The sequence below is a fragment of the Prunus mume genome, linkage group LG6 (genome assembly GCF_029339155.1).
Source record: "Prunus mume cultivar Tortuosa linkage group LG6, ASM2933915v1, whole genome shotgun sequence".
Classification (NCBI taxonomy): Eukaryota; Viridiplantae; Streptophyta; class Magnoliopsida; order Rosales; family Rosaceae; genus Prunus; species Prunus mume.
In genome coordinates this window covers 10,401,358-10,426,704 of record NC_142703.1, presented here as the reverse complement: position 1 = coordinate 10,426,704, position 25,347 = coordinate 10,401,358, and the positions used below count along the sequence as shown (strand labels likewise).

Genomic DNA, 25,347 nt, shown 5'->3' with positions numbered 1-25,347 from the left:
AGAGATCAAAGAAAACCCAACATTTTATGAAAGCCATAAAAACACTACAGCAACAACACCATTGAAATTACCAGAAAGAAAGAGATCAAAGAAAACCCAGTAGCATTTTATGAAAGCCAGGAAAAAACTACAGCAACAACACCATTGAAATTACCAGAAAGAAACAGACTAAATCGGCTCCTGTATCCATATCTATGGCGGTGGGCTAAGGGCTTGGGTAAACGTGGTTGATGATGACCTTGTTTGCGTTTGATGTGGTTTCAGAGGCTCCAGCAGAAGCTGAAGGACTATTAGTATCATCTGAAACAGAGCAAAAGCATTGGACAATTTTATCAAACATCATCCTCAGCACGGACCTCTTCTTTGCCGGGAGGACACTTCCAGGTTTTGGTTTGAACGACTGCCATGGCTCAGCCTTGCTTTGATCTTCAGATGGGATTGAGTTCAGCTTCATGGGCTCCTTTGGGTGGTGCTCTGTTTTGGAGCAGAGGAGGTCTTCTTCCCCATCTGGGTTCAAGTGCTTCAACGCCTTATCTGCATCTACAGTTTCCTTCGTTGCCATCTCTCTTTCTCTCTTTGTGAATGCGTGCTTCCTTCCTTCTGTGTTCGCTTAAATAGAGATCTTTTTAGTGGGATAAGAATTGTCTGGGATAAGTCCTATCCTATGTTTGGTGGGGTGCTAGACTGGGAGGGACTAAGGGGAAGATCTGCACTCTACTCCTTAGGCCATTAGCCAAAAATTCCTTTCCCACCAATGTAAATTTGAGATGGGAAGAATTCCAGTCTGGTTTGCCTGGACCGGAATATTTTGTGGACACCGACTCGCGCTGCAGAGTCCACTTTTGTTTTTTTTGGGGTTGGAATAGGGAAAAATGGAGCGGGAAACGTTGCTCCTCTCCCTTTGCGTCTGCATGACAAGTGTTCGTGGTTGTTTCTTTCATTTTTTATATATTAAACTTGCCTGGAAGGTGCAAGGAAAGCCCCTGTTTAGGCCTTTGTTTTCTTAACACAATTACCGATCTTTTATCAAATTTTATTGAGGCCCTTTTTATGTTTTTCTTATCTCTCTTTTCACACTACTATTACTGTTTGATCTTAAAGTCTAACAGAATCTTGACAACTTCGAATTGAATCAGAAATAAAGTCTAACAGAATTTTGACAACTTCGAATTGAATCAGAAACATTCTTTTGACCAAAGAGGAAGCTTCCTATATATTTCACCATGAAGGTATACTAGGAATTATAACATCTGAAGAAGTTATTGACTAGACCATCTCTTCAGTTTTTGTAATAACCCGATCCTTAATTAATTTTTAATTTTTAATTTATTATGAGGGTACCACTCTTTTGGCCTTTGCTTGTTGAGTGATTTGCCTTCACAAATTTAAAAATTGTACTGCTAGACTTGTATCATTGACATCTTAATTAGTAACAGGTTGCCCAATTGCACAGTTAAATTTGCAACATATAATTCTTGTTTTCTACAATTTCTCCTTCTAATTTTCACTTTTTATCGATATGAGAAATTTGAGTTCTCCATTAGTAGTTCTATGGTGTGGTATGAGGATCCTCTCCTCTAGGGCTGTATTATTTCTTAGTCTAATATAATATTAATTTCTCTCAAATACAGAAGTTACATTTTTGTTGGTTTCATTGTTTTGTATAAATATGAGCTTTGTCTTCTTTTGCCCAATTACCGCATATCTTAAGAGTATAATAAAGAAAAGGGAGTTAGAATTCGAACTATTATGACGTTGGGAGGATTTGTGTTTAATTATTCCTTTCGTTACAAATTAAGGAGGCCAAATATGAAGAACCAAAATTCAAACCCTAACATACAGATGTGAGTTAGAGCAATTAGTCAAGATAATATCCTCGTTCCTTTGCATCCCAATTAGATCTCCCCTTTCTGTATATTAGTTAGAATATCACTTTGTGAAAAAGAAAAAGTAAATCCAAACTCTAACATTGGGTGCAGAGATTCATTTGATCTTACAAAAGTTGCAAATAAACAAATTAGCAAAAACAAAATGTAAGATATAGCATCAAACGAAACAAGTTGTGAGAAAATGCTATAATAATTTCATTTAATGATGAGTAGATATTTAAAATAATAGAGGATAATAATCAAAATTATTAGGGATTTTGTATTAAGTAAAAAAATTCAAATGTCATGTTGATATTTGAGGTGCCCTCTGTACAAAGTTTCTTGCTCCGCCATTGAGTTGAATGATGAGATTTACAATGATAACTATTCAATTGCACGTGCCACACACACATGATGCTACCCAAATCAATCAAGCGGTTTCCCACTTTTTTTTTCCTTTCTTTTTGTATGTTTTTGTTGGATGAGTGTCCAGTCCAATCCAAAAGATCATGATTAAACTAAAAAATGGTACCATTAATTTAAAACTCTCTGCTTAATTTATTTGTTCTGATGGCTTTGTCCACCTAATTAAAGTTGAATTCCCCATTTCACAAATCCATCCTTTTTCAAATTCGTTATTAAGATTAGTGAAAATTGGTCATAACGAAGCTTGAAGAATCTTGACAACTTCGAAGTGAATCAGAAACATTCTTTTGACCAAAGAGGAAGCTTCCTAGAAATTTCACCATGGAGGTATACTAAGAATTATAACATCTGAAGAAGTCATTGACTAGGTCCTCTCTTCACTTTTTTATTTTCTTATCTTCTGAGTGATTTGCTTTATGACCATCAAACCAGTCTCCTGTCAATTATGAACAATGATTTTGATAAACATAGGAGAAAAGTTTTTCTTAGTGACTGGTTATGATTTGCTCTGCTCTGTTAAGACCTGCCTTTGATTAGGGTTACGGAAAATTGGACTTGTCACTAAGTAGAATAGAAGTGTGGAACAGTAAAAGTTGGTGCTTTCAGTTTTTCTTTTTTGTAGTTTGTATGAAGGGAAAGTAAAAGAGAAAGATGATTCAAAGGCAGATTAGTTAGACAGCAAATCTAACTGCGAAAAGGTTTATTAAAATACTCAGGACTTGACATTTTACAATCTCTCTCAGTCTCATCATAGTTTTTTCCCTTTGGTTTGTGAGGAAGATCCATACATACTCTCGGAAACAATTTATTTTGATGATTCAACAAGCCAATAGCCCAAAAGTAGCAAGATGCACTTGAATTATCTACCTAGCATCATTTGATAAAAGATTGTTCCTTTCAACTGTTCTAACGTTGCACAGCTCATCGACTGAGTCCCCTCTCTCAAAAACTGCAGCAGCCCCCATACCCGAGCCTGCAACAGAGGACACACTCTCAGTCACATCTTATAATATCACAAGCTCTTGGTAACCAGGAAGAAGATGTGTGTGTGTGTGTGTGTGTGTGTGTGAGAGAGAGAGAGAGAGAGAGAGAGAGAGAGAAACCTATGCACATGGATATCACACCAAAGCGGTGATCCTTGCCACGACGCTTCATCTCATTCAATAGAGTTGCAACACAGCGAGCACCTAACATACATAGATATCACACTTCTATTCACCAAACTTAGAGAAAAATAATAATGTGATTGCATTTCCTTTTGTTCACTAGTTATATTAGCAATTAAACCAGATGATAGCATTAAACGAAATGTACATGCCTGTTTGTGTCATCACATGTCCACTTGAATTCATAGCTTAGCAGCAAAATATGAGGGAATGTGCAATTTAAGACAAAATTTAACATACCTGTAGCGCCTAAAGGATGCCCTAGAGCAATAGCGCCTCCATTAACATTGACTTTTTCAGGATCAAGCTCCAATTTCTTGCAACAATATACATATTGAGATGCAAATGCCTATAGGAAACCAATAAAACAGCTTAGTTAATATAATTCAAGCCAAACCATATTTATCATGAATGTTATGGACATCATTAGCACTATACTACCTCATTTATCTCAAATAGATCAATATCATCAAGCTCCAGACCAGCAGATTTCACCGCAACTGGAATTGCAGCAGCTGGACCTATTCCCATGACAGCGGGGTCAACGCCAACAGCAGCAAAACTCCTGCATGGAAAGGAGAAAATTGTAATCCAAGGTACAAATCAAGCTTCTGTTAGTTCACGAACAAACTTATCACAAGGAAATAACACCAATTAACACTGACAAGAAAATTAATAAATGACCAAACCTCAAGCAGCTCATCTCTCCACTTATGGTTCATTAATTTGCTATGATTTTTTTGTTTCGATATTATAGTCATTTCAAGAGGCATAATAATCTTCAAAGTTTAAGTGATGAGTTAAATGTTATTTCACAGAAGTATAATTTCATACCTGAAAACACCAAGAATAGGAAGCCCCTTCTGCATAGCTAAACTTCTCTTCATCAGGAGAACTGCTCCAGCACCATCACTCACCTGGCTAGCATTTCCTAAGAGACAAAAACAATGAACTGATTCACAATGCTTGATACAAGTCAAAAACATCTCACTCAAAAGAAAAAGTTGTGTACAATTAAATGAAGATACTGTCATGGTTTACAAGCAGCGGGCGTCATGACAATCGAGTGATTAAATACCTGCAGTTGTAGACCCATCTGCTTTAAATGCAGGCTTCAGCTTTGCCAAATCATTCATGTTTGCATTTGGCCGGATCCCATCATCCACAGAAATTGTAACAGGCCTCTCCTCTCCAGTTTTTGGATCCACAATCTATGCATACAAGTAGTTAATGACAGAAAAATGAAAGACAGTCACCCAGGATACCAAATTTCTGTGTTTACCTTAGTAGATACAGGGATAATTTCATCTTGGAATTTGCCTGATGCTGTTGCTGCAGCAGCACGGCTATGTGATTCAACCTATACAAATAAATTCATGACAGCTTCAGCATTATGAGTTTATCAAATACCTATGCATGTAAACAGATAGAAAACTCACAGCAGCTTTGTCTTGCTCCTGCCGTGTCACACCATATTGCTGTGCAACATTTTCAGAGGTAATACCCATGGGAAGAAGGCAGTCACGGGCTTGTGCAAAGATATCTACCTGTTAACAGCATACATTCATCTCAAAAGAACATTCTTCATGTAAAACAAATATAAAGTAAACAACTTGAGATGGAATATACTTTAGGATTAATTTTGTTCATCCTGCCAAGTTTATCAACTGACATGGACTCCAATCCAGCTGCAACACCTGCATTCAAAACAAAGGTCAATTCCATTGATGGAGACCACCTAAAATAATACTTAATCCAGAATATTCTCTCACCGATTTCATAGAATCCGGCTTTTATAGAAGCAGCTACATCAGCAACTGCCTGAAGGCCTGATGAACATTGCCTGTTGACAGTTCTGATGGGAACCGTATCTGGGCAAAACAGATGAATCATACAACTTTAGACTAAAAAAATATAAATAAATTACTTAAAACACCAAATATAGTCTAAAACTTACCAGGGAAACCAGCATAAAATGCAGCCATCCTGCACTCAGTTGCTCTAAGTGAGCCAGGTGCCATAACCGTACCAACAACTATATCCCCTACTTCACTTGGGTTCAAATTTGTCCTCTCAATTAGTGCCTGCACAAAGAGTAAAACGAATGAAAATTCAGAATAAGATAACTACCACATAATTATGATGGAATTCAAAGAAACATATCCATTCCTCTGGAATTCAGTTGAGAAGTGTATGCTAACCTTTAAAACAGGAGCCAGTAAATCATCAGGTGAAGTATCCTTAAAGCCTCCTCGCTTTGCTTTGCAAATGGCAGTACGGTAGGCTCTATTTAACATGATTTTACAGCAGGGTTTAACATAGAGAAGGCATAAACTCCACCCAAATATACCCCAAAAAAAAAAAAAAAAGGAATTAAAGAACTTTCTCAGATCAGTTAATTACTCACGCCACAATCACTACATCGTCTCCAAAAGCAGCTGTTCTGTGGTACGCAGCACTATCCCCAGCAGCACATATTGAAGCCTAACAAACAAATTATGAAGAAAAAAGAATCAGCTACATAACATAAAGCAAAATTAGGTACAATCAAAGTTTCATTCTTTTTTTTATGAAACTGAAAAGGAAGAGAATTGAAGAGAAAATAAGCTGGAAACAAGAACACCAAGTAAAGAGTCACTACAATTAAATCCGATTATCGAAAATGGATATAAACTTACAGACAGGGCAGCAGATTGATGGGTTTCAGGAGGAGCAGAGGAAAAAGAAGAATTGGGCAACAGATGCTGAAGCAGAACACGCTGTCTGTTATGCGCTTTCTCCATCTCTCTCTCTCTCCAAAATGAATTGCAGAAAGCTCTTTCAATCAATCACACACTGTGGAGCAGTAACACATTAATCAATGGTTTATGCGTTTTTATAGTTGAAATGAGGTTGGCCTCTTGAATTTCCAAGTAAACATTGACCACAAGACGAACCCACTTAGTCAACTGCAAAGGGCAATAATAAGACCCCATTTGCTCGGTGGCTGCCTGGGAAAATACAAGGAAACACCCCACGTTTTTCACAGCAACCAAACGTTTGGCTTGCTCAGTTGCTGCTTCTCTCTCTAGTCTCTACCAACTTTTTTTTATATTTTTTTGTGGTGCCATGCCATAATCTTTTCATTTCCATTTGATTGGAAAACCATTACGAATTCCCATTTGAGGCCACTTTTAAAACCATTATGAATCCTTTTATTTTCTAGTAGAAAACAAAGCAAAATCATTGACTGAAGGCTGCGCTGCAAGTTCATTTATTTTTCCTTTATTTTCGCCTTTTGGACCCATCATTATCAAAGGTTGGTGAATGCAGGTCTTCGGTGACAAGATAATTTCCGGTGAGTGTTTCTTTTTTTTTCACACTGAGCATCAATAATAAGAAAAGAAAAGGGGCCGGATAAACCAAAGCTCTATGGATTTCTGTGTATATACATATGGACAAACGTTTCTCCAGCCAAAAAGATGGACACCAAACTTAGGAGAAAACTGTAGATGGTCTCTTGCTTGCATGCTAGTATGACCCGGTGTTTCTTTTACAAAAGAATAAAAAAAATATGATCTCTTTATCAACAGAAGAACGAATCAATAGACCATCAAATTGTGGGGATAAACTGATCAGCCTCAAAGTTTTGTTCCTCAACCACGAGGGTTTCCATTGGAGATACTAGAGAAACCCAGTACCTGAAGAACGTCAAACGTTGGGCTTCATATGTCTTGTCTGATTCTGAGGTGCCTTTGCCTGAAGTGCATTAGACATAGCTCGCAATCTGTTAGTTATCTCAGTGAATGATGGCCGGATTTCAGGATCAGGTGACCAGCACTGTTCCATCAGACTCCTCCACTCAGAATCACAACGTTCTGGAATAGGAGGTCGAAGAGTGTTCTTCACGATTCCCCCTGTGTTCAAAAGTTTCCAAATCAGGTGAAAAAATTAAAATAAAGATAAATAGAATCCATACTAATCGTAATTTAAAGCAAGCAGAACATGCAAAAATACAAGAATCTAAGTCTGCAGGCGTCAATGTTATGTTTGCTATTGAATTTAAAAATTACTAGCTCGAGGTGTGGTTGGAAGATATGTTCTACCTTGAGCTAAGAGACCCATGAATTAATATCCTGATGCATACAGCAACATGGTCCAAATGGAAGCAATGATTTACAGCACCAAGCATAACATTTTTGAAAAGGTAAACAGAAAGCTAAAACTTCCGCCAAGAGATTTTGAATCAACAAAATTTCTTTTATAAAAGAACTCATTTGATTGCCCTTCAGTTATCACATGGGACTTCCATTCAAAATCAATACTGATGATAAGAAGGTCCATGACATAATCTTACCAATGATGGCACCACAATGCATATTCGCGTATGGTTCCTCCCCAGTCAAGATCTCCCACATTGAAATTCCAAACGAGAACACATCCACCTGTCAAAAAATAATGCCAATTACGTTAAAAAACAATCCATTTTTGCCTTCTACATTACAGCACCAAGCATAACAGTTCTACTAACCTTCTCAGAAACCCGGCTGCTGCTACCATTTAATAATTCTGGTGCCATCCAAGGAAGAGTTCCTCGCACACCACCAGATACCAAAGTATTGCGTTTGATTCTCGATAAACCAAAATCTCCAACCTAAAAGCATGAAACCCCAATCACCAGTATTAAAGGAAAATCCAAGCAATAAGTCTCCTGGGAAAACCTCAAAGAAAGAAAGAAATGTGATATTTGGCCGAACTTCCACATAAAAGGTCCCGCAAAGGATACATGTATGTATAATTATGACTTTCCAGCCTCTTTGTGAGGGAAAAGAAAGCCCCCACTGGATCTCCCCAATTTCATGATCAGGGAAACTGTTGGCATTGAAATACTTACTATATGGTTTTGATAAAATTTGCACTTCTTTTAAGGCATTTCACGGTCTGGAATTGTATAAAGACTACAAAGAAAGATGCTTTCCTATGAAGTGCATTTATGTCAGCCCTTGAATATGAAACTAGGTTTCAATCTAATTTACCTTGCATATAGGTCGTTGAGGATCCCTCAAGTTGACTAGCAGATTGTCACACTTCAAATCAAAATGGACAATATTCTTTGAATGCAAGTATTCCATGCCGAAAGCTGCATCCATTGCAATTATAAGCTTTCTACGACGGTCAAGTGATCTGCATAATGAATCCTCATGTTCTAAGATATGCAGAAAAAACTGTAAGAAGCAAATAAAGCAAAGAAATGATATCAAAATTACCTATCCTTCTTAAGTAGTGCATGCCTAAGTGACCCATTGACCATGAATTCGGCTACAGTTGCCAACGTACCACCAGCTCCGTCAGGTACTACCCCATAGAATGCAACCACATTTGGATGATGAAGATTTGAAAGGATCTGCGCCTCTCTCCAGAAGTCTTTTGTCTGGTACAGCCAAATTCAACTATCAACTTCACATGTGTATCAAATCAAATTATACGATTCATATTCCATTCCAGATTTAAATGATACCCTGTTTTAGGACAGGCAGTATAATATAACAAATGCCAGAAGCCAAAGAATCTTTGAATTAATCAAAATTTTAATGTCACAGCTTATTGTCCAAGGAAGAGTTCTAAGATGTTGGCTTTCTTCAACACCAATTATGCAGGAAATGAGAAAGAATAAAGCAAACAGATTGGAAAGAATGTTCAGCAGACCCACCAGTCGGTCTTGCTCTGATGATCTCCCTGCAAAACAGCTCTTTTTAATTCGCTTGATCGCAACATCTGTTCCCCGCCATTTTCCATGATACACAGTTCCATATGTACCAGATCCTAATTCCCGTAATTCTTCCAGATCAGCATTTTTTATAATCTGGACATCATATTCAGAAGATTCAGTTGCATGAAGAAACCAAACTTCTATGAGTACCCACAAATGATAAAATGACAGGAAGCTGGTGTTTCACAAAAGAGAGGGCATTTCAGTCATACTTTTATCAAAGGAACAACACAAATCCCATCTAAAACAATCAAAGACAGTAAGAGAATTCACACGCATAAGTGATTTGTTGTTTCACGAGTAAGCAAACTGCACCACACATCCCTTTGTTTATCAGTGAATATAGCTCTCTCTCTATAGACTACAAACACACGCATAAATATTATCAAGTCAGAAACTCGACAAGAACTTTTGTCACTGCAAAGTATTTAGCTCTGTATTCCTAAAGAAAAATTGGCCACAAGTCAAAACTGTATACTCCAAATTTAGTGGTTATAGGCGAGAGATGCAAGAACCATCTCTTCTTATTAGGCAAAAACACAGTATTAGGAATTTAGGAGGCATGAGAAAGGTTGATAATGAAATTTATTATATTTACCAGGGAGATAATCTCATCATATGTAACCATCAGATGCTAGATCTTTTTTAGAAAATAAGAAAGTAAAGAACTCTCTCTTCTTTAAAGAAATAAATAATCAGTTTTACACTTTCCAATCAACACAATTATTAATGTCCTTAATGTTCACTGACAAGGCCAAGAAATCTTGTCAAAACATGTTATATAGCATGCTGCATCGTACGCTGGAGTGACAGAGGCTCCAGTCAGCAAACATACAATTTTGCCAAACATGAAACAAAATATGCATTTGCAGTATGTTAAATGAAAACATGTCCTAATCAAGAAAAATTAAGACATTGGAAGAATACCTGCAAGCCATAGATGCTGGCTTCCATTTCAGCTATCATTGCATCACTAAATGATTCACTCTTGTCTCCCTCACTGATCCTATCATCCTACAAATATAACAAGCTGGAATTCAAGCCCAGAAGTAGATACATAATTTACAAAATCAGTTCCAGAAAATTTAATCAATTCTACCTCATATTCAGAATCTGGAATGATGCTCTCCACCTCTGTTGCAGTAGGGGATATGAGATCACCAATGGGTTCATCCACAGAATATGGGGAAACTACTGATGAAAACTGGATGCCAGGAGTAATAGTGTCGGTTACGTCTTCCACAATTATCACTGACTCCAACTGCTTTTTATCATTACTCATTGTTAGGGATTTTGGTTGTCTCAGAGCAACATTTTCAACAACATTCGAGCTCAACTTCTCAGCATTCTCATCAGGGCAATTTACAAAGTCATCATCAATGAGAGAGACCCCTCTTTTAAATGCAGCATCTTGGATTGGGTTCTGCAACACCCTATGGTCACTGTCTTGCAACACCCTATGGTCACTGTCTTGCAACTCAGGGTCATCAAGAACTGTCGACGGGTACATCTTTGCAGAGTGTATTAGCAGGGGTTCTTGGAAACCTACATCCTTTTGACTTGCAACAAGTTGCGGACGTGCAGGTTCATGGTAGTTTGGGCCATCGGACAACCCTGAGATGAGATCTGCCAAAGAATTTTCATTACGAGAATGCTGTCTAGTACTTGGAAATAATCCTGCAACTTCAGAATTCCTGGCCCCTGAAACATCCTGTCCTTGTTCACCATTTGCAGTCCCTGTCAAAGCACAATCCTGATCATTGGCAGTTCTTTGGCTCATGACAAGAATATTGATAGGGGTTTTGTCATGTTGGAAGTTCTTAGGTTCCTCCATCTTGTTATCTACCAAAGGTTTCAAACTAATGGCTGCAGGAATGACAACCCCAGAAGCAAAACTAGATGTTGGGTTGGGATTTATATTAGGCAATCCATTTCGATACTCAACACCAGTGGCAGGTGATCTTGTCCCATAAAGGGTCTCATCTTGATGAAGGAAAGGATCCTTTTCATTAAACTTCTTTGTCAGTTCCGAAGGCAAAGAATCTTTCTTTTTAGATGTCCAGTATTTTTCAGGAATATCACCATTACCTTTGGGAGCATGTTCATTCCTGCCCAAAGATTCTAAACATGGAGAAGAATTTGGCAAATCCAGTCTTCTCTGCAATCCAATTGACTCCATACTATGTAACTGATTTTGCAGCTGAGGATTGAAAGATTCGATATTGTCATGCAGTTGGGTTGGCTTTTCTTGTGAGGCACCTGAGTTCAGCAGCAATGACAATTGAGCTTTTGGGAGGTTTAAGGGGGAAGATGGGCTCATGCCTTCTTGTGAACAGTATATAGACCTCCCTCCATTCTCTTGCAGTTTTGAATCAGAAAACGCATGTGGTATGCCATGATGACAATCAATGGAATCATTAGATCCTGACAACATAGCCTTTGGATGTTCTGGGTGTGAGATAGGCCTGTCAGGAGGAGTTAATGTTTCCTTATAGACTGGCCTCTCATGAGAAAATCCATCAAAATCACCTTCGTTTTGACCAAAAGCTAAAGCAGATGCGGCATCTTTGCTGGGATTGCGGTTGTGACTATGTCCTCCATAGTGTTGGCCAGGTTCCATAAAAGTTATTGTCCCCAGTGGATGATTTTTATTACCTGCAGCTTTGATGCTAGAGTTCTCTGGTGGTGGTTGAGAACTAACAAAAGAACTGCTGCTCTCATTACTACCCTGGCATGAGTTAACACCACGTGATTGTAAATGATCACTCTTGGAATCTCCTCGTTGATGTGTAATTGGAGAAAAAGAAGGAGATTGAACGGCAGACCTAGCCATATTCTGGGATTCACTCAAAATTTGATTAGGATGCAAGACTTTAGAATCACTCTTAATCTCCATAGGAAATAGCGAAGTCTTGGTTCCCTGTTGACTTGCTTCAGTCAAATTCTGCCCTCCACTGTTTTTCCTAGGACTAGGATCTATCATGCCATTTACAGCAGCAACATATTGATAATCAGGGTTGCTTTGTTGTATGCTATCTGCCTCAAAGGAAGATGTATTTTCAGATTCACCTAAAGGAATCAAAAAGATCCGTGGTCTCTGAGAACCCTCATGCCTTTCAAGCCCATGGTACTCCTCTATCATATTTTGAAGATCCTCATCAGATGACACAGATATAAGAGCATCAAGATCCTCACTTGGGAGCTGGTACTTGATCGTATGAGGTTGGTTGCAAAAACCAGAAGTTTTTTCCACAAGCTCTTCCCACGAGATATTCTTCCTGAAGGAAATAATCCGTGTCTCCCCCCCAACATACCTGAGTTTCCCATCGCTAGGCCTGGGCAAAATTTTTCCACCAAAGCTGCAAAGAAATTTCATCTTCCCAGATTGAGAACCATCCAACACTCCTGACCCATTAAGGTTGTTGGAATGAGGGGACTCAGACATATAAACAGGCAGGGTAGTTGGTCCAAAACCAGCCCGGTCAAAATTCAGTTCTCCAAAAGCCTTCCTTGATCCTTGTCTGCTATCAACTTCCTCCCTGTTGCATCTGCTTAACTTGTCAACACAAACGCCGTTTTCAATCTCTTTACACGACCCTTTCGCCGAGGCAAAATCAGATGTATCAGATGCACACTCAGAATCCGTCCTCCTCAACCCCAGAATACCAGTAAGATCCTGATAGCCCAGCTGATAATTCTGATTATAATTCAATCCAACCTTATTTTCACAACTCTCAACCGTATCAGTCACAGCAGGAACTCTTCTTGCTGCAAAACGATCCTGAAGAAACTCCATGGAAAATTCCTCCCCTGTCTGTACAGAGACGTGATTGTGTACATTCTTAACCTTGTTTGGAACAACTAAGGTTGCTTCTTTCTGGATCCATTGACCTGATGGGCCAGGCACCTCATTGGTCATGGTATCAAAAATGCTCGGACCTGCTTAGCTGCATAAGAACGGTGACTCAGCTACCTGAGCTCCTATAACCCCCTATCCTCAAATTGGCAAATTAAGAACAGGCATACAAGTCACTCTTCATTCCAGCAAGCCTCAACTCCAATACTTCTTTTCCACCGTCATCAAGAAGCTATCTTTTCTATTAAAATAACTTTCTTGGGAAATCACGATCAAGTTCATAAACCCTGTACATCTTTCTCCGGTTACTGATGCAGTATTTTTCTATGATCCGATCACCAAACCGGAAACTACCAAAGTCCACCGATTTCTACAGAAAAATAATCCCTCTACCTATATATGTTGTTCAATTGCAGCCTATACAATCACAAATATGAAATGAATATCATTTACAGATTGGACTAGTAGAAGCTGGGACCAGCAAACAAGAACAATCGAAGTCCAATTTCTTTAGCAAATCGTTTCCTGCACAGTCACAGATCCATAAAACAATTTCTCTAAGAACCCATCATTCAAATCAAAACCAACAACATATCGTCCAAATTACCATCAACATTTTCAAAGCAGAGCTAAACATATCACACACAGCATAAAACCACAAAATCAAAAGCGAATTTCAAGTGGGCATGCTTAAAACTGAGATGGGTACCGATCAAAATGGAAAGGAAACAAAATTGCAGAAGAAAAATTCAAAATTTCAAGTACCTGATGATGGGTGGGAAGGGGGGTGCGTGTGGCTTGCAACTGGGTTTTGGAGCTGGGAAGCTGTCATTGGTGTGAAGAGGGAAGAAGAAGAATAAGGGAAAATTGGGAAAAAGAGAAGGAGAGGGGATTTGGAGATGAAAAGGGAGCGTGGCTTACGGCTACAGGTTCAATCTCGGGCGTCGGAGAGCGACATTGCCGAGAATTAAGCGGCATCGACCCACCCACGGTATTGCCTTTTTACTGTATCAATAACAAATAACAATATTATTTTATTTTATTTCATTTCATTAGTTTATTTGTTTTAAATATTCATCTATATCCGACGTGGACCCCCAATTTAAAATCCAAATTTGAAGTTTTTTTCCAGAATAATATTAAAGATAATACCAATGATAACAAAAAATAAAACAAAACCAGTCATTAGTTATAAGTTATAACAAATATAGCTTTTTTCTATACAAAATTCCATGATTCACTTAATGTCGCATATAAAATTCTATATATGTAATCATGTGCGCATAAAAATACCTAAATTTAAAATTTGTCTCGTATTTACTCTAAGTTAGTTTACGGATACAAAACGAAAACATATATTAAAATAAGGTGGTTTTCGTATGTTTTTAAGGAAAAAAAAATGTTACATGTGGGCCCTAGCCTCTAGCTTACTAAAATAACCCTTCACTAATCAAAAGGGACATTTACCTTCTTCTTCTTTTTTTGGTTACAACATTTACCTTATTTTTGGTGTTTAATTTGCCTTGCATTTGCATGTAGTGTGGCGCTTGCCTGCATTGGCAACAATGTATGGCAAAAATAGTAACCAATTAGGGGAGGGGTGTGTATTAAATATGGTTTTAGATTGTCAACGGAGCCTTTTGGTTGGCAAGACAGCTAATGGCTCCACCATAGCACCATGACAACATGTCAACACTCAACACCGACTTCTTCTTTTCTCAAAGTTTGCTAAGTCTGAGATTTGTGTTGAGTTGACTGTTAGCCGTTAGTTGTTGTCAAACATACATAGACTCCTTCCTCTGCCATCAAGATCTTTGTAGCCCACTACTTGCAGACTTAGAGGTACCCCATAAAGTTTGAAATATACGCCATGGATTTTGGTACAAACAGTCCAGTGAGTGACTCATAGTCCTTGGTACAGTGTGAGCTATACATGTATCAACAATTGAAATTATTCGATTGTCGGTAAAAGATATTCGCTTATTCGATAATGAATAACTGAGAATCACTCACACACATGTGCAAACAAACATTGCTCATATATTGATAGTGACTTTGATTTTGCAGAAGACCGACCATGTTTGAGTTGGCACTATAATATATATATATGTGTGTGTGTCCTTATTGACTCTGGACATACAATTGTCACCCAAATATTTGCCATTACTCTGAGTTAATTGCATATGGCAAGAAGAGTTGGTAATTGAAAAGGTGAGTAGGCAAATGGAGTGACAGTTTTGTGGCATTGAAATCCCACCACGTCAAGCGGAAGTGTTGGTAACAATAATCACTAACACAATAAATAAATAAAACTCCGTTACTTGGGTCAAAAAGTGTCATGCTCATGTGTCAACTACCACATTGAGAGTTATTGTCCTGTTCTTAGTGCAGTGAGAAAATGAAATATAGCCGTAGGGGCTACTTCAATATCGATAATTCGTTACTTCAACGATATAATAAATGTACAATGTGACAAATATTAGAATAAATTAATAAATACGAAGTACATGGGATGAGAGCGACAAATTTCTTTGAATGTAACCCTCGTGTTGTCACGTATAAATAAAATACAAGTGTTATAATAATACGTGTTAGTATTATGGTCGCATCGAAAATTTATTAATAATAGTGAATTGTCCTGAAGAAAAGGGCGAATGTCTAATTAGCATATTTCCTAATATTACGGATAATTGACTGGGCTACCATATGCCTCGGTTGGGCCACCAGCCCAATGAATTAGTTATATCTAAGTTCACTTGGCCCAATAAATTAGCCATATATAGCTACTCTTGGACCTTGCGTACATGTAGAGTTGGGTTTGAAAGCAAGACCTAGTCTCCAAATCATCAACATGGCTGGTACATTTTCACTTGGAATTATAATACGTACTCAAAAGAGAATTATTTCTTTAGAACCGAACCTACTAGCATGCCAAATTTAACATCAATTGTTTTTTACTAAATAAGCGATGGTATTTTATTAAACGAATTAAAAAGCACATACGGAGCCATCTCGATTAGCGATAGTATTGAACATCAATTTTTAAACCAAAATTACAAGACAACAGTAAATTAACGCAAAATTCGTTTCCAAAATCGGGACGTGAAAATTCTTTTGAGCAAGTCTCGTCAACATTTTTCGTACCACGCCACGGTAGTAAAACGAAAGCGTGAAAATTGTGTTTCTTGCTTGTCCTCGGAAAAAACTAACATCTAAACAGCGTGGCTGGGAAAAAAGTACAGGTCACGCGAACAGTTTGCATACGTGTCGCGTACTCAACGAAGCGCACAACACAATCATCCCCTTACAGAGAATTAAGCACTTCCACCCACTTTTTTCGAACGTGCTTTTCTCTGTCTTTCCTTTCGCTTCCTCAGCCTCGGCCTTGTGTTCCGGAGGACAGGAGAGCATAAGATTCTCGCTCTCGGGAATCTTGGAAGACTTTCTCGGAATCCAAACACGCTCTACGCCACTCTCTACTCAAGTTTCAGCCTTCTTCTGTGAGGTTCGCCGGATCTGGATCACAACGAGCCACGCCACCCGGACTGCTCGCCGGATTCGGTGGCAGTCATGGCGGAGACGGCGGACAATGGACGGAGCTCTTCGGGGATTTCCGGAGAGGGTCCGGTGAGAATCGAGGAAGAAACTGGAGGCGGAAGTAGCGGGAATAGTGTAGAATTGGAGAGTACAGCGGCCAGAGGCCACGGTGGCAGTAGCTCTACAGGTTTGTAGGTTTCGCTCCAAATTTAGATTCTGTTTGGTTTCTGAGAAAATACCGGAAAATTTATTAGAACTTGCGCACTTACATAGTGCGGAGCAAAGTTGAAGTTTATGTTTTTATTGCGTTCTAAACAAGCAATACTATAATTCCGGAGATTTGGTGTCCAATTTACAAATGCATCATCTGATATTTTTTTTACTCTCTTCTCAACTTAGGAATTTCTAGCGAGAGTTTGTCTAAAGGGAACACATTACCGGTGGAGATATCATCGAAGACTGAAAAAGTAGAATCAAATTCAGGTCCGCCTAAGCTGGAAAGATCAAAAACTGACAACACCAGACATCAAAATATATTGCCCAAAGACGCGGCAAGGATTTTTAACGACAAAATTTCGGTACACCAGAAGGTATGAGTTATTATCAGAGATAATATTTTTATTTTGGTTCCTTGTATCATTTGAAAATTGCAGGCTTAAGCTTGTTCCAGTGTTAGTCACAATTGATGTGTAGAATGAGGCAAATGGGATTACAATGCGTTGTTTGTTTGCAGCTTAAGCTATTAAACAGAATAGCTACCGTGAAAGATGATGGGACCGTAGAATTTGAAGTTCCAGGAAATGTTGAACCTCAGTCTCTTGGTGGTGGGTACAAAGCTGCTCCTACTGAAGCTGCCGATGATGAACCTCTTGATGAAGCAAATCTTGAATACATACCGCCAATGCAAATAGTAATGCTTATTGTTGGAACGCGTGGAGATGTGCAGCCATTTATTGCAATTGGCAAACGTTTGCAGGTCACTGGACTTTTTATAAATGTCTTTTCATTTCTGAGACTAATTGTCTAAAGTGGTGACCATTATTATAACATGATTAGCTTTTATAAACTCTTATGATCTTAGTAAAAATAATTTGTCACTAAGAGTTTGATTTTTGTTTTGGAAAGTTATTGCTATTCAGGATGGTCATGTGCACAAATTCAAACTTGTTTATGAAATAATTTTTGTGCAGGACTATGGCCATCGTGTAAGACTAGCTACTCATTCAAATTTCAAAGAGTTTGTCTTGACTGCTGGTCTGGAGTTTTACCCTTTAGGCGGCGATCCAAAAGTCCTGGCTGGTTGTATGTACCAAAGTGCCCTGTGTGTTGATTCGTTGGGTGATTTTGAGCAATCTATGTTTAGTCTTTTAGTATATATTGACGTATATTGATTGTCTTGTATGAATAAACTTGAAATATTTGTCAAAGCTGAATATGAATTCCATTTATAATTTCTGTGTAACTGGTTTACTTCTATGTTTCTTGAGCAGATATGGTTAAAAATAAAGGCTTCCTGCCATCAGGGCCTTCTGAGATTCCTATTCAGCGTAATCAAATAAAGGAAATTATATACTCCTTACTTCCAGCTTGCAAAGAGCCTGATATGGATTCTGGCATCCCTTTTAAAGCTGATGCAATCATTGCAAATCCCCCAGCATATGGTTAGCTCTCGACACTTACATAATTTAAGTAAGCATTTAAATTCTTTTGGTGATATAAATTGGATTTTTTGGTGACAATATTTGTCTCTGCATTTGGGCAATGGTGGGTGGGATCTTTGGTTGTAAATGTTATTTCCAGTTTTGTAACTCTATTAAAACAATGTTCCTTTCCCCCCTTTAAAGAGTTTGTGGATTCTGAAGTGATTACACCGTCATCCCCTAATATACATGTGCATGTTATTGTTATATTGAAAGTTATAGTTATATTCAGTTATATTTCAAAAAGAGTACTTCGATTGCTTTGTTTACCACTAACCTCACAAATGTTCTTCAGGGCATACTCATGTGGCGGAGGCACTAAAAATACCTCTTCATATATTTTTTACCATGCCATGGACGTAAGTCTCATTTGGGTAATGGAATCTTACTGGGTTGTATAGCTTGTCAATGTTTTGTCATTGTTGTCATTCTTTAAAGTTTAAATATGCATTGTGTATGTTTTACCTTTTCCTACCAGGCCAACTAGTGAATTTCCACATCCTCTGTCCCGCGTCAAGCAATCAACTGGATATAGGGTGAGTTGTGTGAATTTCAACCTTTCTTTATTCTTTTTAAATGTTTTTGAAAATTATATCTGGTTTCCACTTTCATATTTATAATGAGTTCTAACTTTTGGCATACACAAATTTTCAGCTTTCATACCAAATTGTTGACTCCTTAATTTGGCTTGGTATACGAGACATGATTAATGATGTTCGGAAGAAAAAATTGAAACTAAGACCTGTCACATATTTAAGTGGTTCACAAGGCTCTGATTCTGATGTGCCACATGGATATATATGGAGTCCCCATCTTGTTCCTAAACCAAAAGGTACTTTAGTTCTATTTTATTTGCATGTTGTTCTTCTTCCATTTATAGTCATTTGGAGTTCCTCAGGTTAATAAGGTAGGGTTGTTTTGGAAACTTGTTAGGTTCAAAAAAACTGTGGCTGTAGGCTGAGTGACAATAATACACAAAGTGTTGTCTAGGATAGTGTATCCGACCCCTCCATCTACAGGGCATATCTATTTTCCTTCTTAACATGTTTTTTTAAATCACCCCTTCAAAGCAAGTAATTGATTTAAATGTGTTTGTTTTCATGATATATACTTATATCTGTTCTCCTCAGTTTTCATTCAGTATTTTGGTTGAAAACTGTGGCTTAAGAAGGCATGAATCTTGGGAAGTATGCCAATGTCTGTCGGTCTTTTCTACTTAATAATACTTGGTTTGCAGATTGGGGACCTAAGGTTGATGTGGTTGGATTTTGCTTCCTTGATCTTGCATCAAATTATGAACCTCCAGAACTACTTGTGAAGTGGCTTGAAGCTGGTGACAAGCCTATATATATTGGTTTTGGTAGCCTGGTGAGTTTTTTTTATAAATCATTTTAATCATTACTCGTTAATATACAATATATATATATATATATATATATTGAAGCATACTTGAGAAGCCTTGAGACTTGCTTCCAATCTTGAGGATGGACCTCGATAATTATCCATCTATGATAGAATAATTGACTTTCTAAGGACACCATTAATTCACTTTAAAACTGAGATCTTCTATGAGGAGAAATGCAATGCCATTTTCAATCAATTTGATTCTATGATTATATTGTATATAACATGAAATGATCTTCGAAAAACCTTTAGATACACAATTGGGATTGCTATTTGTGGTTAGTTTACTGCGAGCTAAAAGATTAGATCTGGTTAGTAGACAATGGCAAATTATTTACCATCTCGGGGATAAAGAAAACTAGTGTTTTTCAGGTGACATTCTTTTACGTTCTTTTTCAGTCACATATACACTTATGCAGATCACATGCATGGACACGTGTACACACAAGCGCGCGCACACACACAATCACACATTCGTATATATGAATGCACATACCTACATTCATGCATACAAATGTAGCTTTCTGTGACCAGAATTTACTGCCTTGCGTCAGCCTGTTCAAGAGCCAGAAAAAATGACCCAAATAATTGTGGAAGCATTGGAAAAGACAGGGCAAAGGGGCATCATCAACAAAGGCTGGGGTGGCCTTGGAAACTGTAAGTTTTTTGTTCCCACAGGCTTAGTATGATTTCATGGTTATTACGAGCGTGGTGCTATCCTACCATTTCCCTTTTCCATTTTATTGCCTATCTAGCTGACTTCTGGAATGCACTAATTTATTTCACTTGATTTGGTTTCTTCCCAGTGGCTGAACCAAAGGACTTCATATACTTATTGGACAACTGCCCTCATGACTGGCTGTTTTTACAATGCAAGGCTGTGGTGAGCTGAATACCTTAGTTTTGTAGTTTTCATTCTGTAGTTTTAAACTGAAGAAAGGGAAAATAGAAAAAAGGAACATCACCAATGAGTTCCATCTTTTATTCTTAGTATGATTTTGAGATCTATAGGAGAACATTGTGCACTGGGCGAGAGGATGTGAAATTATTAGGATGGTGGCTTTGTAACGTTTAAAATTTTATTCTACAATGTCTTAATATTTCCAGGCTTCAACTCTTTGTTTCTCGACATGCTTTAAAGTAGTTTTAGATCTTAGACAGTTCTTATGGTTTGATTTGGCTTCAGGTGCATCACGGAGGTGCTGGAACAACAGCTGCTGGTCTAAAAGCTGCAGTAATTGTTTTATAACCTAATTTATTGTTGATTGCTTTCAGCTCATTTGATTTAGTGTTCCCTAAATGTACATTGTTTTTCTATCTTAGTGTCCAACAACGATTGTTCCTTTCTTCGGAGACCAACCTTTCTGGGGAGAGCGAGTACATGCTAGAGGAGTGGGCCCTGCACCCATTGCTGTTGATGAGTTCTCACTTCCCAAGTTGGTTGATGCAATAAAGTTCATGCTTGATCCGAAGGTAACTTTTTCTCTCTTTCCTGAGAAAAGTTGGATTTGCGAACTGACTGCATACATTTGAACATCTAGATTCTAAAATGAGTGACAAGATTTGATGTGCAAGTTTGTAAATCTAGAATTTATTGCCAGATGCATCCCAAAAGTTTTCAATCCAGCTGCGTTAAGATATACGAAAAGGTTTTGTTTTTAAAAAAACACACCATTATCAATGTTTCTATTTTAGAAGTTCCAGCATATAAGAACATCCAGAACATCAGTACTTATGAAAGTACAACAAGCCTTAACTTTTTTAGTTTGGCTCTAATAAGAAATCTTCATGAAATACTAAGAAGGTTTATTATCATGGTGGATACTGGGATGAGAAAAGCACCTAATGAACTTACCTAAATATTATCCCAGGTGAAGGAGCGTGCTGTTGAACTTGCCAAGGATATGGAGAATGAGGATGGCGTAACAGGTGCAGTGAAGGCCTTCTTTAAGCATCTTCCTCGCCGAAAGCCTGACCCCGAGCCAGAACCAGGGCCATCGAGCCTTTTCTCTGTAAGCAGATGTTTCGGTTGTTCCTGAAGGTCTTTCTATGGCATTTTTGACTAGCCATTCAATCTGTTTATCACAGCATAGCATGAATAGATGTCCTGACTCTGCTTACAAAGAAAAAGAAAATTCAGGCCCCTACTCATAGTCTTGTTCATAATTCTCGACCCTACTTGAAAATTTGTAATTATTTATATTGTTCACTTTCAACATTTATTCGGAGAAAGCCATGATTGTTCTAATTTCTCCCCAAGGATTAATTGTACATTTTTGAATGATGTTGCTTCCACACTAATTTGCAAATGAAAAACTCCTTTTTTAGCCTAAAGAAATATTCACTTGGGGCCAAAGCACTAAGAGGTTGTCTGTATGCTGTCACAAGGCTATTTTGGAAAAAGTCCAAGGAGAGAAATATTGTGAAAAGAAGCTCAAATTGACAAAAATGCTCTTATTTATTTTTGAATTTATTAAGGAATCCGTTACATTTGCATGTCTTTGGTTTGAAAGTTAAAGAGTTTTTCTGTCTTTTTCTGGAAAAGTTTTGGTTTTTTTTGAAAGTGAAAGTTTTTTTGTGGCTAAACCTAAATTTACTTCTTTTTATTTATTTATAATTATATTATGAAATAGTTGTTTGGCATTCAAAGTCTGTTCTGTGGTTCCGAGTTTGGACAAGAAAACAAAACAATGGTTTGATTCTCACAAACCAGAAGATAACGTGGCATGGAACTCTGACACAGTGCTGGCTATTTTCAGCTACTGGGTTGATGACACGTGTAACAGAGATGTGCTGATTGGCACGTATTGGATTCTCTTATTGGGCAAGTGACAGTGTGACGCGGGATCGCAGTGGAGGATTGCATGCAAATTAAAATGGGATTTAATGAAAATGACCATTTACAACATGGGATTGGCGGTGGAGAATAGAGAAGAGGAAACTAGTGGCCGTTAGCCCCATCACCATTTATAGAAAAAAGCAGAGGATTAATTTAGCAGAAGAAGCCATTTCCCCATCTGCATGCAGAGAGAGAGAGTCTCAGAACAAGTGGGGGACTGAGTTTAGCTTTTAAGTCACCCAATCGTTCCATATTGGCCTTTGGAGATCACAAACCTGATCATGTAAGCTTAGCTACTCTGACACTCTGTGACTTCTTCCATTGCTTCTCTCTCCCCCCCTCTCTCTCTCTCTAATTAATTAGCCACTTGACTTTCATTAATCTTGGGTTTTCTTAAAATTGTCAACTTGGCTAATTACCAAAAACAGAGTTGGTGGAGATAAGATACCGCTCCACTCAAGAGTTGCAGGTTGTGTCACACTGGTTTTGATTGGGGCAGGGCAGCAGTGTCTTTTTCATAAGTGTAGGGGACCTGATTAGCCAAAACCTTAATTGGGGAAAGTAAATTCAATTCAATTCAATCCAAGTTGCCTTTGCATGCTGAGGGTCAATTGAGTGATTGGTTAATTACAAGAGATGATTAAATTTGGAGTTGGGATATGGAATCTTCTCTCTCTCTCTCTCTCTCTCTCTCTCTCTCTCTCTCTCTCTCTCTGTTATCTCTTCTGTTCCCAAGCCCATACACCCCTCTGTTTCAAGCACTCTATTTAATAATTATAATGACTCTTCACATTTTCCAACTCTTTGAGAGAAGTTAGCTTCTGAACTCCCTTATTTTCACTCTCTGTCACTTTCTTCTTAACCCAACTCAACTATTTCTTCCGCACTTTTTCAAGGTTAGTTCCTCGACACTATATGGTTATCTCAATTGGCTTTTTATTCTTTTCCATTTCTCTCACAACATCAGTTTTTAATTTTTGTTTGCAGCCATGGAAGACGAGGATCAGAACGGCACAACCCATGTTGATCAAGAAAGCAATGAAGAAGACAGAGACACAACAACCACCTCAAGAGTTTTTCCATGTCTCTTCTGTTCAAGAAAGTTTTACAGTTCTCAGGCCTTGGGAGGCCACCAAAACGCTCACAAAAAGGAAAGAACAGCGGCAAGAAAGGCCAAACGAGCTTCTGAATATGCATCCTCAATGAACTTCCCAATACTTTCACACACTACGCAACCGCCAATGGTTTTTGCTCCAAACCATCATCACCATCTAGGCCTCCTGCATCCTTCAATGTATATAACTGCTCATGCAGCCAACCTCAGATACTTTCCCAGCCCTCAGCAATTCTCATCCGATGGTTTCGGATCCAACGGTGGAGCCAAGTTTGAGAATTTAGCGTACTATGGTGGAAATTGCTCATCAAGCAATAACATTAGTGGTTATAAGTGTGAGGAGGATGAGCAGAGTTTCTTGAATTGGCAAAGGAGCATAAGGTACAATGGCTTCAATGGAGGAGGAGGAGGTTCCTCTCAACATTCTTCAGTGAAAAATGGAGATCACAGTCCTGGAATTGGTGATAAGGGTAAAGAGCAAAAACTTGATCTTTCTCTCCATTTGTAGAAAATAGAGATGGTGTGGAATTGGATTATGGATATAGCAGCAGCTGCATAGAGATCAAGTTGCAATTTTTGGTCCCAATAATAAACATCTCTTTTAGCTTTAGTTAGTCATTTTTTAGGTCTTGTACTTGCCAATTATAATGGGATTTTACCATCTGGCCAATTATTTTGATGTATTGCATGGCAAAGACTAAGCATAGTAGGTCATTGTTCAAGAATATCTTCATTTTAATTACAAATGTTGAACTCTACCCAAGTTTGAATCCCTTCTCTTCAGTTGATCAAATAGAAAAGAAACCCTGCCCCAACTCATTTTTGGGTTAGAAACCCAGAACAATATCTAATTCTAACCCAAATGTGAATTTAATCCCAAACCCCAACTCATATTTGGGTATTTAGGTTTGAATTGAATCTAACTTGAAACCGATATATGGATTTGAATATAACTTTTAGTTGCATTGGAGCAACCAAAAAAACAAAATTTCTTAGAGCACAATATAGGTAAACGAAGTAGGCAAAAGTGTGCTATATAGACTGATGTGGCATGTTGCCTGTTCAGTTGCCTCTTGGAAAAAACACTACTCATTTACCTACCAATTTACCTCTTTTCTTAGAGCATGAAAATGCTGATGTAGTAAGGCAAATAAGGTTTGTCTACTCTTTTGCATCTGCCCTTGGAGATACTCTTGGGAGCCATGATTTTGGGCCCAAAATATAAGAATTCGGATATTGCATTGGTTATGGGCTCATAGAGCAAAGCTTATATCAGAGAAAAAAGCCCAACTCATACGACTGAGGCCATGAAACTTAGAGCGGAGGAGAAAGCTAAATGGCCTATATAATAAATGTTTGGCCAGCATAAAACAACAGATCCATCCACACATACATATGAGTGTAAAAACGACATGCCGTATAGGTGCCTTGCACGGAAAGCATTGTTTTAGGCATCATAAAGAATCCTAACGGAGAAAATGAATGGCCAACCCAAGAGAGTCTGCCCACAAACCGACTTTAAGAATAGTGAAAGACTCGAATTTGTTGGGTTTGCTTTTGCCAGCAGGAAAATAAACACAGGTCAGCACAACAATGAAGTAACATGGGTTGTGTAATATGGTGGGTACAAATAAAGCCATCACATATATGGATAACACATCCCCATGTGGGCCAATAATGACATTCAA

The 25,347-nt window shown here is 38.1% G+C and overlaps 4 protein-coding genes across 5 annotated transcripts; 2 read left to right on the top strand and 2 right to left on the bottom strand.

The window, feature by feature from the left end:
* Positions 1-2,949: 2,949 nt before the first annotated feature.
* Positions 2,950-6,533, bottom strand: KAT5 (peroxisomal 3-keto-acyl-CoA thiolase 2). Its single transcript, XM_008237294.3, has 14 exons — positions 6,139-6,533; positions 5,868-5,944; positions 5,662-5,746; positions 5,418-5,544; positions 5,233-5,331; positions 5,090-5,157; positions 4,900-5,007; positions 4,743-4,820; positions 4,539-4,671; positions 4,295-4,391; positions 3,902-4,025; positions 3,701-3,809; positions 3,398-3,481; positions 2,950-3,267 (listed from the first exon to the last, which is right to left on the bottom strand). The coding sequence occupies exons 1-14, from the start codon at positions 6,241-6,243 to the stop codon at positions 3,158-3,160; spliced, it is 1,404 nt and encodes a 467-aa protein (XP_008235516.2). The 5' UTR covers positions 6,244-6,533; the 3' UTR covers positions 2,950-3,157.
* A 401-nt stretch (positions 6,534-6,934) lies between these two features.
* LOC103334343 (kinase superfamily with octicosapeptide/Phox/Bem1p domain-containing protein) lies at positions 6,935-14,053 on the bottom strand. Its single transcript, XM_089054103.1, is given in 11 exon segments — positions 6,935-7,119; positions 7,121-7,160; positions 7,192-7,356; positions 7,797-7,884; positions 7,971-8,093; positions 8,476-8,623; positions 8,707-8,870; positions 9,150-9,302; positions 10,137-10,223; positions 10,309-13,590; positions 13,831-14,053. Coding segments are annotated over 10 exon segments (3,855 nt in total). The 5' UTR covers positions 13,129-13,590; positions 13,831-14,053; the 3' UTR covers positions 6,935-7,052.
* Positions 14,054-16,310: 2,257 nt separating this feature from the next.
* On the top strand, positions 16,311-22,044 carry SGT (UDP-Glycosyltransferase superfamily protein). The gene is made up of 14 exons (XM_008237296.2): positions 16,311-16,789; positions 17,002-17,192; positions 17,336-17,578; positions 17,793-17,904; positions 18,093-18,263; positions 18,598-18,661; positions 18,781-18,838; positions 18,957-19,134; positions 19,540-19,670; positions 20,261-20,363; positions 20,513-20,589; positions 20,893-20,940; positions 21,030-21,179; positions 21,578-22,044. The coding sequence occupies exons 1-14, from the start codon at positions 16,636-16,638 to the stop codon at positions 21,743-21,745; spliced, it is 1,848 nt and encodes a 615-aa protein (XP_008235518.2). The 5' UTR covers positions 16,311-16,635; the 3' UTR covers positions 21,746-22,044.
* Positions 22,045-22,696: 652 nt separating this feature from the next.
* Positions 22,697-24,306, top strand: LATE (C2H2-like zinc finger protein). 2 transcript variants are annotated; one of them, XM_089054102.1, is made up of 2 exons: positions 22,697-22,828; positions 23,533-24,306. In XM_089054102.1, the coding sequence occupies exon 2, from the start codon at positions 23,535-23,537 to the stop codon at positions 24,165-24,167; it is 633 nt and encodes a 210-aa protein (XP_088910228.1). In that variant the 5' UTR covers positions 22,697-22,828; positions 23,533-23,534; the 3' UTR covers positions 24,168-24,306. The 2 variants fall into 2 exon arrangements, with proteins under 2 accessions (XP_088910228.1, XP_008235519.2); XM_008237297.3 differs by lacking the exon at positions 22,697-22,828 and adding an exon at positions 23,301-23,441.
* The last annotated feature ends 1,041 nt before the right edge of the window (positions 24,307-25,347 follow it).

Coding starts and splice junctions, on each gene's coding strand:
- KAT5 (XM_008237294.3), bottom strand. CDS start 6,243: ATGGAGAAAGCGCATAACAGACAGCGTGTTCTGCTTCAGCATCTGTTG. Junction 3,482..3,700: donor GCATCCTTTAGGCGCTACAG/GTATGTTAAATT, acceptor TATGTATGTTAG/GTGCTCGCTGTGTTGCAACT. Junction 3,268..3,397: donor TGTGATATCCATGTGCATAG/GTTTCTCTCTCT, acceptor CCTCTGTTGCAG/GCTCGGGTATGGGGGCTGCT.
- SGT (XM_008237296.2), top strand. CDS start 16,636: ATGGCGGAGACGGCGGACAATGGACGGAGCTCTTCGGGGATTTCCGGA. Junction 17,193..17,335: donor AAATTTCGGTACACCAGAAG/GTATGAGTTATT, acceptor GTTTGTTTGCAG/CTTAAGCTATTAAACAGAAT. Junction 17,905..18,092: donor TCCAAAAGTCCTGGCTGGTT/GTATGTACCAAA, acceptor TTTCTTGAGCAG/ATATGGTTAAAAATAAAGGC.
- LATE (XM_089054102.1), top strand. CDS start 23,535: ATGGAAGACGAGGATCAGAACGGCACAACCCATGTTGATCAAGAAAGC.